The sequence below is a fragment of the Archocentrus centrarchus genome, chromosome 2 (genome assembly GCF_007364275.1).
Source record: "Archocentrus centrarchus isolate MPI-CPG fArcCen1 chromosome 2, fArcCen1, whole genome shotgun sequence".
Lineage (NCBI taxonomy): Eukaryota > Metazoa > Chordata > Actinopteri > Cichliformes > Cichlidae > Archocentrus > Archocentrus centrarchus.
Genome location: NC_044347.1, coordinates 6,320,850 through 6,340,915, shown reverse-complemented (window position 1 = coordinate 6,340,915; position 20,066 = coordinate 6,320,850). Strand labels below are relative to the sequence as shown.

Here is a 20,066-nt window from a genome sequence, read left to right as displayed (position 1 = left end):
AAAAATAAATAAATAAATAAAAAATGTAAATCATTAAAATAGATAAGATCAATGTCTCATGCTCGGTTGAAGGCCAGAGAGTATAAATAAGTTTTAAGATAAGTTTTAAAAATAGACCGTGAAGGCGATTGTCTAACGTGCAAAGGCAATTCATTCCACAACTTAGGGGCAGTAATGGAAAAAGCTTGGTCCCCTCTGAGCTTCCGCTTAGATCTCTGTATACGTAACAGCATCTGATCAGATGACCTGAGATCTCGGACAGGAGTATAGGAGCAAAGCAGTTCAGAAAGGTAAGGTGGAGCAAGGCCGTTTAAGGATTTAAAAACAAATACAAGGACCTTGAAATGGATTCTAAAGAGCACAGGCAGCCAGTGGAGTGAAGCCAGGACAGGTGTAACATGCTGTCTTTTACGTGTTCCAGTCAGGAGACGTGCAGCGGCATTTTGAACCAACTGGAGACGTGAAAGAGAAGACTGGCTGACTCCAACATAAAGTGCGTTACAGTAATCAAGCCGAGATGTAATAAAGGCATGTATCACTGTTTCTTGATGCTGCCTAGAAAGGATAGGTTTTACCTTTGTCAATTGCCTTAAGTGAAAGAAGCTAGACTTCACTACTGCACTAATTTGTCTGTCCAATTTAAAATCACTGTCCATTATAAAGCCCAGATTTGTAATTATGGGCTTAACATATGAGGCCAAAGGGCTCAAGTCAACCTGGGGCAGAGGCTCACAAGAGCTACTGGGTCTAAGCACCAACACTTCAGTCTTTTTTTCATTAAAATGTAGAAAATTTAGGGCCATTCAAGCTTTAATGTCATCAAGACATGCAAGAAGAGATTTAATTTGGAATCCATCCTTCTTCTTTAATGGCACATAGATTTGGCTATCATCAGCATAGCAGTGAAAGGTGATTCCATGTTTTCTAAGAATGGATCCCAGTGGAAGCAGATAAAGTGAAAAAAAGCAAGGGCCCCAAAATTGAGCCCTGTGGAATCCCACATAAAAGAGGGCAGAGGAGGAATCAGAGCCAGCAAAGCTAACTGAGATAGTTCTGTCTGCTAGATAAGATTTAAACCATTCCAGAGCAGTGCCGCGAATACCCACAAGATACTGTAAAGGGGATATTAAAATATCATGGTCAACTGTATCAAAAGCTGCACTTAAATCAAGCAGAACAAGAACTACATAGTCACCAGAATCAGATGCCAGGAGAATAGCGTTAAAGACCCTTAACAGTGCTGATTCTGTACTATGGAGGGCTTTAACCCCTTAACTGGCAGCAAATAAAATCACCTGAAACAACTACATAACACCCTCTGGTTATTATTGGCTCTGAACAACCCATTTCATAGCCTATTAATCGGCTGCGTCTGGTCCGCGGGCCGAATGAAGTGCATTTATATGGCAGGCTAGACCCGCCCATTTTGACTGACACCTCATTTGGCCAATCATGTTAAGAAATGGGTTTCCCAGAGCCAATAATACTCAGAGGGCGTCACGTAGCTTTGTCAGGTGATTTGGTGCAGCCAGTTACATGATTGGCCGAATGACGTGTCAATAAAAATGGGAGGGTCTAGCCTGCCATATAAAAGGGACTACAAACGGCCCGTCACCGGGCCCTTGCCAGTTAAGGGGTTAAATCCAGATTGGAAAACCTCCAAAATATCATGGTTTTCCAAAAAAAGATTTCAACTGAGTGTAAACAATCTTCTCTAAAAGTTTAGAAATAAAAGGCAGCTTAGAGATGGGCCTAAAGTTAGCAAGCACCGATTGATCAAGGCCAGATTTCTTAATTAAAGGTTGCACGACAGAATGTTTAAAGTTTACAGGGACCACACCGGAAGACAAACTGCTATTAATGATGGCAAGGACTGATGGTTCTATACTAGGAAAAACCTCTTTAAGAAATCGAGGAGGAGCAACATCACAGGGAGAACCTGAGGGCTTAAAATGATGAACCACATCCTCTAAGAACGCCAGAGTCACAGGCTCAAACTGGTTAAAAACAGCAGAACATGGGACAGAGGCAGAAGGGTCAGAGACAGGGGCCGGGATGAGGGCCCTTATAGTGGCAACCTTATCAATAAAAAAGTGTAAAAACTTATTGCACATATCAGAAGAGGTTTCAAAACAGGCAGACTGTGAAGCATTCAGGACAGAGTTGATAGTTTATTGTAGATAGTTGATAGTTGACAGTTCAATTATGGTATTGGTATCAGATCAGTACTAGAGTGATGGAATTGATAGTACATTCAAAACTGCATTTCTCCTGTTTCATCAATAATTCAACATCTACACAAACACCATTCCTGGCACACTTAGCTCCGCGCCCTCATCCCCTGCTCTTCTGTGATTTGTTGCTGTGCCATCACGTGACTCAGCAGCACTAAACAGTGAAGTGAAAAGGAGCATCCTGTGGAGATATTTTACAGCTGTAAATGAAAAGACAACTTACTGCTTACAGTGCTGTGAAAAAGTATTTGGCCCCTTCCTGATTTAATGATTTTTATATTTGTCACACTTACATGTTTCAGATCAAACTAGTTTTAATATTAGACAAAGATAACCTGAGTAAATACAAAATGCAGTTTTTAAATGATGATTTCATTCATTAATTAAAACTATCCAAACCTACCTGTCCCTGTGTGGAAAAGTAACTGTCCCCTAAAACTAATGATGTCACAGTCCTGGTCTGTTTGTGCAGGGTTTTGTGTTTTGTGTTTGTAATTGAAGTGTTTCATTTCCCTCGTTGTGTTTCTTAGTTTGTTGTTGCTCTAGTTTTATGATGGGTTTGCAGTTTGCATTTTTAGATCTTACTTTAGTTATTTGAGATTTGTTCTTGATTATTGTTTAGTTATGTTGTGATTCCCACTCCTCCTGTGTTTCCATGTCCTCCTGTTCTGTCAGTGTTCCTGTGTCTGTTTGTTTCTCATGTCTTCGTCTCATCTCTGTAATTATGTTCAGCTGTGCTCCTCACCTGTTACCTGTTCCCTGATTGTCCCTCTGTGGATATATTGTCTGTATTTCCCTTTGTTCCTTGTTGCATCGTCATTTGTTTCCCTGCTTTGTGTCTTTATGCCTCAAGTTCATGTTTACATCTAGCCAAGGCAAGTTTGACTGTTTTTTTGAGTTATGTACTGCTGGCTCCTGACCAGCTCTGTTACATTCTGTGTTCCTGTTAATGAAGCTGGAGTATAAAGTTAGCTCTCGCCTTCGAGTCCTGCATTGGGGTCCTCTGCCTTGCCGGCCTCAGCAGCAACCCTGACAAATAACTGGTTGTGTCGCCCTTGGCAGCAATCACATGTTAGTGATTTCTGACGAGTCTCTCACATCACTGTGGAGGAATTTTGGTCCACTCTTCTTTACAGAATAGTTTTAATTCAGCCACATTGGAGGGTTTTCCAGCATGAACGGCCTGTTTAAGGCCAAAGCATCTCAGCAGGACCTTGTTTTAGCCAATCAGAGGTGGACTTGCTGGTGTGTTTTGGATCATTGTCCTGCTGCATAACACAAGTAAGCAGAGCTTCAGGGCACAAACTGATGGCTGGACATCTGCTCTATATGATAAAAGTACAGAAGGTTGCTTTAAAAGTTGTGTTGTGTTTACTTGGTATCAGTTCAATACCAAAATTTCCGATATCCCAGATCATTGGAGAACAATCAATCAATCAATCAAATAAACTTTATTGTCCCGCAACAGGAAATTTGTCTTGGAGAAACAGTGTTACTCAGCTGCAATTTGCATAATAAAAACAGAGAGAAGGATCAAGTAATAATATGAAAAATTAAAATAAAATAAATAAATCAAAGTTCATCTCTAACACTCATATTGGTTTGGCTTGAGGCCTTTTAAACGGTGCTGAGTCTTTGTTCAATAGATGTTGGGAGGAATGAGAGCTTGTAGTGGTTTGTTTTACAGCTACGAGCTCTGTAACGTCTTCCTGAAGGTAGCAGCTCGTATTCTGTAAAGAGGGTTTGGGAAGAATCCTTAATAATCCTGTAAGCCTGCTGTACAACAATTGTTTCATACTTTGATTGCAGAGACTGATACTCCTTATATCCAACAATTTTCATGGCAATTTTTACAAGTCTCTCGATTCTCGATTTTGCCTTTACTGTAAGTGAGTCGTACCAAACTTCCATCCCAGAACACATAAATTGTCCACTGTAGCTTTGTAAGGGCTTAAGTGAAATATAATATTGGACAGAAATAGTGTTAAAGTTTATGGAGACATGGCTTATATTGATTTTTCACACTGTGATTCACAGGTCCAAATCATATGTTTCATGTATATTAACATAAGGTAACAATTAATACTCCACAACTCACTGAACTCTCTCAATGCAGCAAAGTTTGTTGCATTTGCAAAAGTACTGACATTCTTTTCTTAAAAAGTACTTGTGTTAAAAAAATACTCTGGAAAAGGTTAAAGTACCTTTAACAGAGTAGCCTGTACTTATTCACTTTTACTCAAGTAAAAGTACAGGCTGTGAAATGTACTGAAAGTAAGAAAGTAAAAGTACCTCTTTGGAGCAGATGAGTGACTGATTGATGATGATGAATGATGATTAATGAGGTCTGTTTGAAAGCAAAAGCTCTGAGTCTGAACACACAGGTTCATATGTTCAAATATTATTATTGATATAATTCATACTATTACAGTTTAAGTGAGAGGGAAGTAACATTAACACAAGTCACATGAACATGAAACCTAATCCTGTGTGTGTGTGTGTGTGTGTGTGTGTGTGTGTGTGTGTGTGTGTGTGTGTGTGTGTGTGTGTGTGTGTGTGTGTGTGTGTGTGTTGAGTGACAGTGATCGATCACAATAACAATCAAATAAGAGAAAATAGGAAGATATGTCTGACTGCTGGTCTGATTTTTATTCATTTATTTTTAAATCAGAGTTTAATGTAACTGTACATTCACAGAGATGCTCCTTTATCTCATCTCCTTCACTTGTTTCCTCCACTGTTATCACTGTTCAGCTGATATCCAGTCATCATATGTTCAGTAATTAAGAGGCTGAATCAGAAAGTGGTGATTGTCAACATGCAAATGCTTCTTCATGCTGGAAGTCACTCATGTTTTTTTAAAGATAGCAATACCACAATGGCAGCTCTTCTGCTGTCAATTCATCGGCAATGTCACAGGGGGAGGGCAACTGGACTAGAAAATTGCCCAACATTAATACAGTGCTGTAAAAATGGATTTAATTGTTTAATTAATTAATTTAATTTAATTTAATTAATTTAATTGATACAATTGTCACACGTTTCAGATCAAAGAAATTTTTACCTGCATTTTATATTTACCCAAGTTATTAAATGATGGAATCAATTAAGTGAAAATAATAAATGAAATAAATTATTTAAACTACATGTTGTCTAATATTAACAATGGTTATATTATTAAAATTTGTTGCTGATCTGAAAATATGGAAGTGTGACAAATACTAAAAAATCAGGAGGTTTTCACACCACTGTATGGATCATATGAAGAAAGTAATTTCCTCTTTAAAGTGTATTTAAGTTATTAAATGTTTATGATAACTTACAGAACTTTGTTGGAGGCTTTGACCACTGGCAGCAGCCTCAGCAGAGCCTCCTCTGAAGCAGAGTATTTCTTCAGGTCAAACACATCCAGATCTTCTTCTGATGACAGTAAGATGAAGACCAGAGCTGACCACTGAGCAGGAGACAGTTTATCTGTGGAGAGACGTCCTGAACTCAGGGACTGTTGGATCTCCTCCACTAGAGAACGATCATTCAGTTCATTCAGACAGTGGAACAGGTTGATGCTTTTCTCTGCAGACAGATTCTCATTGAGCTTCTCCTTGATGTACTGGACTGTTTCCTGATTGGTCTGTGAGCTACTTCCTGTCTGTGTCAGCAGACCTCGTAGGATAGTCTGATTGGTCTGCAGTGAAAGACCCAGGAGGAAGCGGAGGAACAAGTCCAAGTGTCCATTTGGACTCTGTAAGGCCTTGTTCACAGCACTCTGGTGCAAAGATTGTAATATAGATTTTTTAAATAATATAGACCATATTGTAGACCATATGGAGGTTGACTGTTGTTCTTCCAGCAGATTGACTCCAGAGTTGATGAAGGTCAGATGGACATGAAGAGCAGCCAGAAACTCCTGAACACTCAGATGGATGAAGCAGAACACCTTGTCCTGGTACAGCCCTCTCTCCTCTTTAAAGATCTGTGTGAACACTCCTGAGTACACTGAGGCTGCTCTGATATCGATGCCACACTCTGTCAGGTCTGATTCATAGAAGATCAGGTTTCCTTTCTGCAGCTGATTAAAAGCCAGTTTTCCCAGAGACTCAATCATCTTCCTGCTCTCTGGACTCCAGTGTGGATCTGTCTCAGCTCCTCCATCATACTTGACGTTCTTCACTTTGGCCTGAACCACCAGGAAGTGGATGTACATCTCAGTCAGGGTCTTGGGCAGCTCTCCTCTCTTTGTGGTTTTCAGCACATCCTCCAGAACTGTAGCAGTGATCCAGCAGAAGACTGGGATGTGGCACATGATGTGGAGGCTTCGTGATGTCTTGATGTGTGAGATTATTTTGGAAACCAGTTTCTTATCCTGGAATCTCTTCCTGAAGTACTCCTCCTTCTGTGGGTCAGTGAACCCTCTGACCTCTGTCACCATGTCAACACACTTTGAAGGAATCTGATTGGCTGCTGCAGGTCGTGTGGTTATCCAGAGGCGAGCAGAGGGAAGCAGGTTCCCCCTGATGAGGTTTGTCAGCAGCACATCCACTGAGGTGGACTCTGTAACATCAGCCAGGATCTCAGTGTTGTGGAAGTCCAGAGGAAGTCGACACTCATCCAGACCATCAAAGATGAACACAACCTGGAAGTCTTCAAAGCTGCAGATTCCTGTTTCTTTGGTTTCAGTAAAGAAGTGATGAACAAGTTCCACCAAGCTGAACTTTTCCTCTTTCAGCACATTCAGCTCTCTGAAAGTGAATGGAAACATGAACTGGATGTCCTGGTTGGCTTTGTCTTCAGCCCAGTCCAGAGTGAACTTCTGTGTTAAGACTGTTTTCCCAATGCCAGCCACTCCCTTTGTCAGCACTGTTCTGATTGGTTCATCTCTTCCAGGTGAGCCTTTAAAGATGTCTTCTTGTCTGATTGTTGTTTCTGGTCTGTCTGGTTTCCTGGATGCTGTTTCAATCTGTCTGACCTCATGTTCATCATTGACCTCTGCAGTCCCTCCCTCTGTGATGTAGAGCTCTGTGTAGATCTGATTCAGAAGGGTTGGGTTTCCTGCTTTAGCGATCCCCTCAAACACACACTGGAACTTCTTCTTCAGAGCAGATTTAAGTTCTTGTTGACAGACTGGAGCAACGTATTCTGAAAATGCAATAATAAGCTAGTAAATGAATTATTATATATTAAGTAGGCCAACATGTTGGTCCATCTCTTGAGACATTAGTAAATATTTTATTTTTGCAGCAGCTTAAATCTTCAGAGAAATCCTCTTACTGCTCTGCAGACGGTCAGCCAGCTCCTCCTGCTTCATTCTCCTCAGGAAGTGCAGTGTGATCTTCACAAAAGCCTCTCTGCTTCTCTTCTGCTCTTTATCCTCACCCTCCAAGGCCGTGTCACCCTCCCCATGACTCTCTAAGCATTCTGGGTAATCTGGACTCAGAACCTTCTGGATCTTCTTCAGTTCGTTCTTCACAAAAGTGATGATGTTGTCCTCCAGCAGCTGGAACAGAATACTATATGAACGACCCAATCAGACTGAATCATAGAGCCAAACATCAGATCACAATGAGAATCTACTGGTCTACAGCAAAGATGTTTCTAAAATAAATGCAGTCAAACTTTACTCATTTTAGGCCACTGAGATTAAAAATGATGCTTAGTTGTTGGTTGGTTCTAGTTTCCATGATATGCTTCAAGGTCTGTTTGAAAACCAAAACTTCTTCATTGAAACCAGAAACACTAAAACTTTCAGATCTTATGATATTATCTCTAACTGACCTTTGACCTCTAATCTGACCTTGGATTTGACTTTCCTACTACAGTCGCCCCTCATTATATCACAGTTCCCTAATTGCAGCTTTGCTGACAGCATAGAGATACTTGCTCAGTAATAACAAGATAATGACATCCACACAAAATGTTCTGATCACTTCCTCTGCATTTCCTCTGTTGCTGCTCTACATGGTTAAATAAAAATGGTTGTGGAGCATCTATAGACAGAGATCAAAATCCATAAGAAAAAGCACATTTTCTCTGTGAAGCAGACATCTTTGGTAACAATGTTGAGCAGTGCAATCCACTGGTGTACAAAGTGCAGCATGGAGATGACTGAAAGAACAGATGTAACAGTAGTTGTTGTACATGTACAAACCATAAATATGGAGTCCAGCTGTGTTTGATGCTGCTGGGCAGACTGACCACTGGGAACCTCTGAGCTCTGCTGATCCACTCTGTGAAGGAATCATGAAGAATTAGCTCTCATCCACACAGGGACCAACACAAGCTCAAAGTCCACGAAGTGATGTTTGGATGAAGAGTGAAGCAGATGACTCCCTGTAGCAGCAAAGCTTTACTAGCCCTCAGTGATCCCACTGAGAATCTACAGCTCAGTCTGCAGCTGTTCACAGCTTTCAGCTCACTGTGGTTTAGTCCTAACAGCTCTCACCAACTCCTTCACAAAGATTTCCTTTCAGCTGAAGCGCCCTGGAGTAAGACAGTCTCTCTCTCTGTGCTTTCACTGCTGAGCTCCCAGTTCTCAACAACTTCCTCTGAGTCACTAAAACACTATGGATCGAATGCACTGTGTGAAATGATTTGGTTTGGAAGTAGCACTGATCAATTCCAGCTCTGCTTCCTTTCAACAAATGCCTGCTACTCTTTGGAAATGTCTTTAGGAGACTCAGCATTTCCTTCCATCAATCTGTTTATGAGCTGAAAAATAATCAGTGTGATCTTTTCTATCTCTGCGTATTAGAGGAACTAATACATGCTTCTACATTTAGAAGGCCTGACTGCAGTATTCTGCTCTCTGTTCTACCTACAAATGTTAGAAATAGAAACTAGAACTGATTCAGAACTGCATCCAGAATGCTTACGAGGACCAGAAGGAGAGAAATGGTTCCACCTATTTGAAGTCCCTACACTGACTGCCTGACAGTTACTGATTTGAAAATCACTCCACTGTTTTTACTGTTTGAAACCTTCATGCTCACATGGAAGCAACGTATGAACCATTACAGCCCCTCAGACATGTGAGGATAGAACAATGATCCATAAACCTTCATGAAGACAAACGTGTCAGCAGGACATCAAATACAGACTCACAAAGGTGTCTCCTGTGTTTGAAGCACAGCTCAAAGGAGCCCCCTGCTGGAGCAGCTGCAGTCCTACAGACACTCAGCCTCTTCACTACACAAACACCTCCTACAACATCCATTCTTTACACTCTGACTGCTGTGTTTGTGGAACAAACTCCAACACACACCGCTTCACATATGAACACAGAAATGTGTGTGAAAAAGAGCTGAGCTGACATTAAACATGATGGAGAATTTATTCAGAAACACTGAGTCAGGAACAACATTTAGACACACATTACCTCTCTGCAGGAGGAGGAACACCTGATTTAAAGTCAATATTGAAAGGCTTTGACCGGTCGCTCTTTAAGGACACACAGCTGGGTTCAGGTTCAGGTTCAGGTTCAGGTTGGTTCCTGTGAATAATGATGCAGCAGTGATGTGAATGCTGAGCTGTGACATGGAGAAGAGTCATGGACAGTTAGAGATGGTCATCTCACCTCTGAGCTTTGGTCTGGCTCTCATGTTCCCCACACAGAGTGGTTTTAGAGGGAGGGACTCCCTCCTCTCTGTCCTCACACTGATCCATGCTGCTGAATTCACACCAGCTCACACACACTTTCTACCTTCACCTGCAAAGGAAACACACATCAGCCCAGCACACACACACTGATTCACTTTGACACTGTGACGTGTACTTAAAGTACTGAAAGTAGATCCTGTTACACTCAGTAACATGTAAGCTGTACTTTGAATCTGTACAGGCTGAAGTAACTGTAGCTGTGAAAAAGTGTCGAGCAGAAAAAAGAGAAACAACCTGCAAATATTCAAATATAGTAGCAGAACTTTAAGAGAACAAAGAAGTACTGCAGTAAATGTACTTGGATACTTTAATTCAGACCAGGGGCGGACTGGGGAGAAAAAGTGGCCCGGGAGTTCCTGACAGACTGGCCCACTATATATATATATATATATATATATATATATATATATATATATATATATATATATATCTGTATGTGTGTGTGTGTGTGTGTGTGTGTGTATACTGTATATGAATCTATACATGGCATGTAGTGTATATGACTTTTATTGTCATATGGACAATATTACTTCCAGCAATAATATGACTACAATAATACAATAATATGGCGTAACAAAATAACTAACAAACTTAACAACTTGACCCTGACAAAATACAGGGGAAAAACAACTGGAAAGCTACTGAAATAATTTTATCACTCTCCAGCATCTTTAGGACATCTGTCTGAGTAGCCATGAGCATGAAAGCCTCAAGGTGCTGTTGTGAAAGAGGAAAAAGGTCTAATGTCTCTGGTTTGGGTCTGGTGAAATACTCAATCTCTGATTGATGGGCATCTAGGTCTTCCTCTTGAGTCACATCTCTCTCTGTAGAATCATCAGATTCACTTTCAGCCTATAAATAATTAGTAATTGTTAATTGAATTAATAGGCCTAAAAAACAACTACACAACCAGTAATAATACTAATACAAAAGCAATAATTAATGATATTAGTAGCTGGTATTAGTGCATCTTTATGGCAATGCGGACTTATTTTTTCACGTTTCAGTAGTGTCAACAGTGTCGCGGAGGGATCCCATGATGAGTTAGACCCCCTCAGCAGTGTCAGTGTGCAACTGGCGTCTCTCTCTTGACTTGTCACTCATGGGATACAAACAGGGAGATGTAATTAATGTGGCATTAGTATAGACAAGGCTTTTCCAGTTCGTGACTACTTGTATTAATAAGTGACACAGCTGCTGTATGTTTTCGTAGTCCGGCCCAGATTTTCTGGGACAAGTTTTTTGTTTTTTTTTCTGATCTCCGCTGCATGCCGTCAGCCCGCATCAGCTGGCCGGCATGCTCGTTCATGTGTTTACGGGCTCATTCCGCGGCCGCGCGCTAAGCAGATTTGCCTGACTGGAGCGGGGGAGTGGTAATAGGCACCGTTAAACAGCAGCGTGACTATGGGCCGGGGCCGCAGTGCGCGGCAATGGCTCCTCCACGGACTGAGTTAAACAGCCGGCGGCCCACTAACCCATCGGCCCACCGGGGAAATCCCCGGTAGTAATGTATGCCAGTCCGCCCCTGATTCAGACTAAGAACAGTGTTGCTGTTTCCTTCATTCACGACTGGATTTGATCTCATAGTGACTTTGACCTTAACCTGCTTCAGCTGCTGTTCTTTCTTCCTACTTTGATCTGTTAAACTTACTGCATCACTCTGTTCATGCCTAAAGCAAAGGAAGAAAGGATGCTGCACAGCTTTAAACCACTCGTTCTTCTGAAGTGAGGACACAAACAAACTGCTCTTGCTGCAGGTCCCGGCTGGCTCAGAGACTCCAGCAGCAACAAGAATGTGTGTAAAATAAATGCAGAGGGAGGGTAAGAAGCTCACCAACACTCGTGTCTTTCTCCAGACTGAGGATATTCATTTCTTTTCAGCTCATTTCCAATGATTCAAACCATCAAAGTGCATAAAGTCAAAATAGAGTCACATTCTGCTTTCATTGATTTCTCATGACTCAAAGCCATCTGCAGTTGCAGCTTTTTCACATCTCCAGACGACTCTTTGAAATCCTGGTGAACAGCACATGTATACTGCAGCTTTAAAGTGCTACAGGCTCCTGTTTAAACAGAGCAAACTCAGTGCATCACCTGTGCTTTCACACAAGTATGTTTAGCTCATTGATAACTGGACTCAGCACTTTGTTATTTTAATGAACTCTAAACTCTCTTGGCTGTAACAAACTTCTCTAATACAGCAAGTTCACACTGACAGTCTGGCATTAACAACATTAATAATCTGGAACTGTGCAGAATTCTCTGCTTATAAAACTCATCAATCACATCAGCAGTTATACAAGAAAGACTGGGAGACATTTACATATGAAGGATGTGATTAATGTGCTCGTTTCGCTTCTTGGAACCGCGTTTCAGGCGCGAACTAAGGTGCCGTTTACACGAGACCGTTTTCATTTTGAAACGGTGTCGTTTTGATGCGTTTCGGCCTTGCGTTTACACGACAACGGTGTCATTTTGATGCGTTTCGCCCTTCTGTTTACACGACAACAGAGTGAAAACGATGTGTTTCAGAAACGGGGTCCAGAGTGGAGCGTTTCAGAAACGCACCGGCTTGCGTTTTCGTGTAAACACTTGAAACCGGGGTGATTTGAAAACGCTCGACTCGCACATGCGCACTATGGTTGCGACGGCCAGTTTTTCGCGCACGCGCAAACTGATAAACAGTGCTCGCGGATTCACGAGTGCTTCTTATGCTTTTCCTGTGTTTTTACCGTTTTGTAATTCAGCGTTGTGTGCAGCAGCGATCCAACCTCATCATCGGTCCACACAAAACCTCTCACATTGGCCGTTTTGTAAGTAATGAACAATTTGCCGCACTACCTACTGTGTCACTCCACGCATGCGCGTCTTGCGTAAACAAACTGCAAAGAGAAAACCAACGCCAACTTGTGGCCTGGCATGGGAACTACATCGTTTTCATCGTTTCACATGTCCTCGTGTAAACGCGGATCGTTTCTGAAACGCCATCGTGTAAACGAAAGGCTGAAACGCATCAAAACGACACCGTTTCCAGTGAAAACGGCTTCGTGTAAACGGCACCTAAGTATCGCGAGAAAGACGTTAATTATCGCGAGACTAACCAGACAGGTGCACGAAGGTTCCGCTGCTCCACAATATCATTGAAACAGGAGTAAACAACCATAAACCCGATATTCATGCAGGCTATAAAGGAACACTTATTAACTGTAACGTTTAAACCGACACCAATGTGGTTACATCATTTAGATGGACCACACTCTCATCCACGGACTCACACTCAGACGCAAAATAGCGGCACGCTCGGCCTCGTTGTTCCTGTTGTGAGTCCGTTACCGTGAAGTAAGGAGCGGCAGATTTGTGGTGTTTCTAAGCTGCACACAGCTGATGTTAGCCAGGAAAAGCTCCCAGACTGCTTCATTACCTTCACACGGAGCTTCACACGGAGACGATCATCTGCAGCTCCGAGTTCAGGAGAGAGAAAGTGAAAGTTTAACAGGAAGGAAACACACAGAGAGGCGTTTGAGGTCAAGTTCACAGTCAGGAACATCAGAAACTGATCAGCTGGGCTTCAGTTCTGTTTCCATCTTTAGAAACATCTGGAAACATTTGGAGGTTTCACAGAAACCAGCATCACTGTCCTGTTCTTGAACGCAGCCTCTAAAATGATGTGTTTATATTGTGAGTCTGAATTCAAACTGCTTTCACTGCATATGAAAGAAAAGAGTGCAGTTTAGTTTGAGTGGTTTTAGCTGAGCTGCGTCCTTAATCACATGTGAACTGAACAGTTTGTATTGTTGAGGAGCAGGAAGCCTCTCAGTGAGCACTGTGAGGAAATCACTGTTTTTCTCTGGGACTCTTTATCTGCTTTATCTTTGACACAAGTTTGACTCTCAGAGGAAAGCTTCTTCCACATGTCTGTTTCATTAAGACTTGAAGTATTCGCTAATGGCTGGAGTACAAGAAGAAGTACATTTGTTACTTTACTGCCAACAGCAGCCAGGACCACAATGAACCCTGACCTCCAGGAGGCTCTCAGGATCCAGCTGGTCCTTCTGCAGACCCCCCCCCCCCCCCCCCCCCCCCCCCCCCACCAAACCCCGGCCTGGGTAAAGCTGACTGTGCTTATTTATTTCTTCATGATTTTGCCACAGTTAAACTGTTTGGTAAATGTTGGTGTTATCATTATCATTCCTTCCACCTGCTGTTGTGTGATCTGAGGATTGTCAGTCCTACAACTACAGCGCACACTTTGTGTTATCTGCACTCAGATGAATGGATGTTGGTCCTTTGCTGCTCTGCTGGTCAGAGTGTGACCGTCCAATCAGGTGAAACCTGCACACACCTGCAGCTGGATTCACTCTGACCAGATTTCATCTGAACTGGTTTGAACAGTTTGAGATGTTGATTTTTACTTTTGTATTTATTTCTATCTATTTATTATATTTTATTATTTTACTGTGTATTTTATTGTTGCTTTTATTTTGTCTTTTATTTTCTTTCTACCTTCTCTTGTGCTGGTCTCTTTTGTTTCCCATGTTCTGCACTCTGGTTGCTGTTTTTAAAGTGCTTTATAAATAAAGTTGGCTTGAACACTTCCTGCTTCATCTTCAGTACATCGACCCCTCTGCAGCTGTTTTTATGAACTTCTCTGTTTCAAATGAATTATGAAATCAATTAAAAGTCAAATGTAGGTTTACTTTAGGGAAGACTGTAAAGTTTAACTGATTTCTAGAACTGCATCCTGAAACAGTTTGCAGTTCAAACATCAGTCAAATCAAAAACTTATCAAACTTTCAGAGTCTCGGAGCTCAGGATCCTGTTACAGTGGAGGTGACAGTGGGGGAGGCGGCGCTTCATATTGTAAAGTAAAGACTTTGTCAGGCTGAATAATTAGATTTTATAAATCAAATGTAAAATTAGGATTCAGCTTCATCTGATGGAGATTCAAGTTGTGTAAACGATGACAGCAGATATTATAAAGAAATGATATATTTGATAAACTTTTATTCTGTCTGTGATGATGTCAGAGTGGGTCAGGCTGATTAAAGTGACTCCTCACGCTCCACACTGATCCGTGCGATCCTCCATCATCGGATTAAAATGGAGGCTCCGCTCCATGGCACAATGGCAGCGGGTAAATATATTTAGCCGTAAACATATTGTGAATCCTGGTATCAGAGCTCCTGATGATGGCTTTATTTTCTTACTCACGCACGCGCTAACTCAGGGTGATCATACTAACTCTGATCAGCTGATCCGTAACTGGAAACTCAGAGTTGATCAACTCAGACTCTGTTTTTAAACCTGTCAGCAGGAACTACTTCGGTGACTGCTCAGAGGAAGACATGTTCTGATAAACGGAGTCTGCAGCTTCTCGTCTCAGTAACAAGGGTTCACTGTTCATCTAAAAACCTAGAAGCTATTGATCCCAACAGTTGGAATCTGTCAGTATCCGGGTCCTTCTTCCATTTGGAGACGAGTTTATGACGCGATCTGTTTAAGCAGAGGCTCCTGTGCTGAATTTACACCGATGCTACAAGGCAACGATATTAAATTGAATTTATTGTTTGAAATAATTTAAAAGGCCTCTGTGCCCCCCTTGTCTTGACTCCAGTTAAATTCTGGCTGCATTTATTGAGCGTCACACCGCCTCCTCCTCTACACACTGCAGGAAAAGCTGCCTCCATCAGTGTGTGGATTCACAGTAACAACGGCTCACGGACTCTGATCTTAGACACACACACACACACACACACACACACACACACACACACAATGGCCGGAAGGCGCGAGTAACGGTGATCGTCTGCCAGAAAGTGATTTCCTGTATTTGCGAGAAAACGACTGGCTTTATTTAAACTGCTGTAAATTCCCATTTGGCCTAAAATTTGTGAAACATATTTCAAACGTATCTCTCGTGAATAATCTGAAAGTTAAGTGAGAAAGAGAAACTACAATCACGTTTTGGCAAAGTGACTTTTAAATCCTTCGTTTATTCGTTTATCAAACTGTCACTGACAGTAAAAAAGTATTTTTTCAGAGAGATCTGATCAAGAGTCCATCAGAAAGTGTGACAAATATAACATCACAGTCCTATGAAGATATTTTCAGTGACCAAAAAAGGACTTGATAGATTATAATATAGACACAATAACGCATACAGAACGAGTCATTCAGATACTTGCATTTCTTCATTTTATATATAAAAAATCTTCATAAATCCTGTTGACAGCCCTGTATTTACCAATATAAGTAAAGAAAACGGAAACACCGGAAATCATTTTTTGGCAGACGATCATGTTTTTGACACAACGGTCGGTCTCCGTCTCTGCTCCAGCTGAACTAGCAGATTTGTGCTGTTTCTAAGCTGCACACAGCTGATGTTAGTCAGGAAAACATTACAATCTGATTTATTACCTTCACACGGAGAAAACAAACTGCGCCACCAAAACAGGAAAGAGGAAGTAAAACTTTGTGAAAGAAAGAAACACCCAGAGAGGCGTTTGAGGAAACGTTCATCAGTTTGAATTGAGTTTAGGAGCACAAATGCTTGGAAGGCTAAATGTGTGTTTGTGTGTTTACAGAGACCAACATCAATTTTTGTGTTAATGAATTATTTGGTTTTTTAGCAATAAAAATAAAAATTCTTTTTAATCGATGTACAAAACCATTTGTCATTTTAGACTGACTCATTTTAAACTACACATTCATTTTCTTTTGTGTGACTTTGTGTCTTTGATTGTGTTGAGTTTTCTGAATACAGTCAGAGTTTCATTAACGTTGCTGGGAAACAACCTCCTCATTTTTTTCAGTGTATTTGCGCTGCAGTCTGTTTAAACCTGCAGTTCCTCTCTGTGACCACCTGAGGGCAGTAAGTGAGCAAACTTACAAATTCAGCAGAAGCTCAAATTATTATTTCCCAGCTGTGTGTGATATTTATCATCAGGGTCATCCATCAAATCAGTTCTATATCAGAGGAACTAATGAAGGATGTTCTACATCAGGGTCCTCAAATCCAGTCCTCGAGGTCCGTGTCCTGCAGGTTTCAGATGTGTCCCTGATCCAACACACCTGAATCAAACGGCTGAATTACCTCCTCAGTATGCAGTCAAGTTCTCCAGAGTCCTGCTAATGACTTCTGTATTTGACTCAGGTGTGTTGAAGCAGATCTAAACACATCTAAAACCTGCAGGACACCGGACCTCGAGGCCTGGAGTTGAAGATCCCTGTTCTGCATATTTAATGAGAGCCAGTCATGAAGATCAGAATGTAGTTCATCTTTTGACCAGCAGAGAGCGACAAACCATCAACTCAGAGTCAAACTGCTTCCCAGTTAAATGAGATGTTAGTTTGATTGGAGCTTCAGTGAACCTTCATCATATTTAGAGCAGAGATTTTCTCTGCTGATCAAACAGGAGGTCTCACTGTGATGTGCTTTTTACTCACTCAGTTTTTTATCTGGACTCTGAACAGACTCACAATGAAAGCAGAAATCTGGAGTCAGGAACACAAACTAATGATCCTGCTGCTGTTTTCCTGCTGCATTACTAACTGAAACTGTCTCATTCACATTTAGTAAATGCTCCTTTAGTTTCATACTGTTCAGACTCTCTGCTGCAGGAACACATTTTACAGCTGTATCTGACTAACATCACACAAGGAAGACGCACACTTTCACTGTTTTCTCTTTCACTGAGTCTCGTGTGTGTGTGAGCTGCAGGAATTAAAGCAGCAGCAGCTGCTGCCAGTTAGAGGTGAACTATTGTCTGACTATGATGGAGCAGCAGATATATAGAATATGGAGGTGAACTGTGCTGATTTGATTTATTTTCAATGGATTTCATCTAAAACCATAATATGGACATTTTTGGCCTCATTGATTGTAAATAAATGCAAGTTTGGAAATGCACCAAGTGGAGCAGCATCAGTTAAACCGCACTATGACAGCTGCTCATTTTAAACAGGTTACAATAGTGACTGCACACTGAGAATAAACTGTCACATGCAGACAGTCTGTGGTCATGTGTGGAGGTGCAGCATTCATCCATCACAGCGCTCCATCAGAGACTTCCACATAGGACACATCTATGCTTCCTCAATCTAAGCTCCTCAGAAACCTCCTCTCTCCTTCCTCACAAATGAACAACCAGAGTGGCAACAAAGCAAAAACAGCATTGAGGGGAAAACTGTCACAATCAGATCATCATCAATGCTTTGTTAAAGTAATGCAGGGCTGCAGAGGACACTAGAAAATAAAGAGGTCAGAGGCCAGTGAGGACCATACAAATGGAGGACTCAAGTGCAGACACATTAGAGACAGAGGAACCAGCTTCAGGCTTTAGTTTTCACAACAGGGATTTTCAGCAGACGAGGGTCAAATGTGAGACTGACACAGGGAGCAGGTGCCTCGAGGCAGGAGGTCTCTGTGGCAGAAGAGAGACGTGTTAGTCCAGAAGCTCCAAGGAAAGCAAATCCACAGAAAAGGAGTGTGAAGATCAGAGCAGTGAGTAGTGCTCGGTTACTCGGCCAAATGAGCCAGTGTGTCCTAGGGAGGGGTCGCTGCTTAGTTAGTCCATGGGGGGAGTATTTTCAGGAGGCAGGCAGGGAAGCTGAATGCAGACCAGAGAGTGTAGATGAAGAGGAGCAGACTCAGCAGGTGAGTTATGCAGGTGAGCGGTCGTCCTTTGGAGACTGCAAACAGGGAAACATTAGTGATGTTCCATCTGATACTAAAGCCTCGAGGTCTGTGTGGAGCAAAGGGGGCGTTTTCACATCAAGTCTTTGTGGAGGTCCGAATCGTTTTTCACAATTTCACGTGATAAAAGCCAAACGAGGCGCCGTTTCCTGAAATCACGTGACTGCTTCTTCACACCTGAACTCAAAGATTAAGAAGTGTGGCCCAATGTTTTTGTTTAGAGCAAGAACAAATCTAATGCTGAGTGAGTCCATTGTGAAGAGTTTCAGTGCTTCCAGCTGCAAAGAATGCTGAAAGGAGGAAAACAGCTGTTTGCCCTCATCCAGATGTGAGTGGATGTTTGTGCAGATGTGTAACAGCAGTTTGTTGGAATCAGACAGTCAGAGACAAGAGTGTTATTTACAGGGAGAGAAGAAGAAGGATCTCTATCTGTGTCCAACAACAAGAGTTGATGAAGGTGAACAACTGTTGAACAACTGTGCTGTGAAAATGTTCACGTCTGTCAGATCCAAGAATGACATTCAGATCACGAGCTCGGCTCTTAGAGCTGTTTTTACCTGCAGCTGTTTCTCCACATCTGCAACAAGAGTTTCACTCAATCAGACAAAAGGATGAAGCAGAGAGAGAAAATAGATCTTCTAGACATCTATATCTATGTGTGCGATTGTTTTAGAAGAACTCTGAATAAGGGAATCGTTACATTTCAGACAGCAACAATGAAAGTGGAATAGAGGAAACTACTCTGAGAGGTGGCTTCATGTTTCTACAGCTTATTTTAGTCTGTTTGTCATCTCTCTATTTCAAACAGTCACAACAACTTTATTCATTAATAACTGCATTGTAAAACGTTTCAGCTGTTTCTGATGACAAAGATAAACTGAGGAAAGTGGAAGTTTTTCAGCTGGGTGAGTTCATCAGCCTCCATATACTAAAAGTGTGCGAGCAGGAAAACTGCACAGGTTTGTACTGTGTAAAGGGAAATGCTACTAAAAATGTCTGCTGTCTGCAGGAGACGGGGAGGAGGAGCCCCTGGAACTGGGCTCCATACAGAGGTCGCTGTTTCATTGATGCTCCACAAGCTTTGACTTGGACTCAGGCTGAGGTCATACAGATGTTTCACTGCAGCTGTTAATGCTTCCAAGGCTCTGTGCTGTGTGTGTGTGTGTTCCCTCCTAAAAATCTGCCCTCTGATTGGTCAGACTGAGTCTGAATCTACGTGTGAAGTCATGAAGCCCTCGTCTAACTCTGTCACAGCCTCAAAGTCTGTTAAAACTAAAGGTCGACTAAACTTTGACCTCAGTGAGGAGGTGTGGTCGACCATGTTGGTATGTGTGATGTAATCACATTTTCCAAAGTTGTGATTGGTTGAAGCAAACAAACTTTCTTAATAATAATGACCAGGATGGACGGAGAAATGGATCCAATCACTGCATTTCCTCTAAACTACAGGTTTCCTCCAGGAAGTGAATCCACTGATGTTTCTA

The 20,066-nt window shown here is 41.8% G+C and overlaps 1 protein-coding gene across 1 annotated transcript in view; it reads right to left on the bottom strand.

The window, feature by feature from the left end:
* LOC115798416 (NLR family CARD domain-containing protein 3-like) overlaps positions 1 to 20,066 on the bottom strand; it is a gene marked incomplete at its 3' end in the record, with an annotated part of 189,410 nt that overhangs the window by 133,510 nt on the left and 35,834 nt on the right. Inside the window, exons 8-10 of the mRNA XM_030755267.1 lie at positions 8,380 to 8,415; positions 7,503 to 7,728; positions 5,558 to 7,370 (exon numbers count right to left, since the gene is read on the bottom strand). Of these exons, the coding sequence (XP_030611127.1) occupies positions 5,558 to 7,370; positions 7,503 to 7,728; positions 8,380 to 8,415 (2,075 nt within the window). The remainder of the gene's footprint in view (positions 1 to 5,557; positions 7,371 to 7,502; positions 7,729 to 8,379; positions 8,416 to 20,066) is intronic.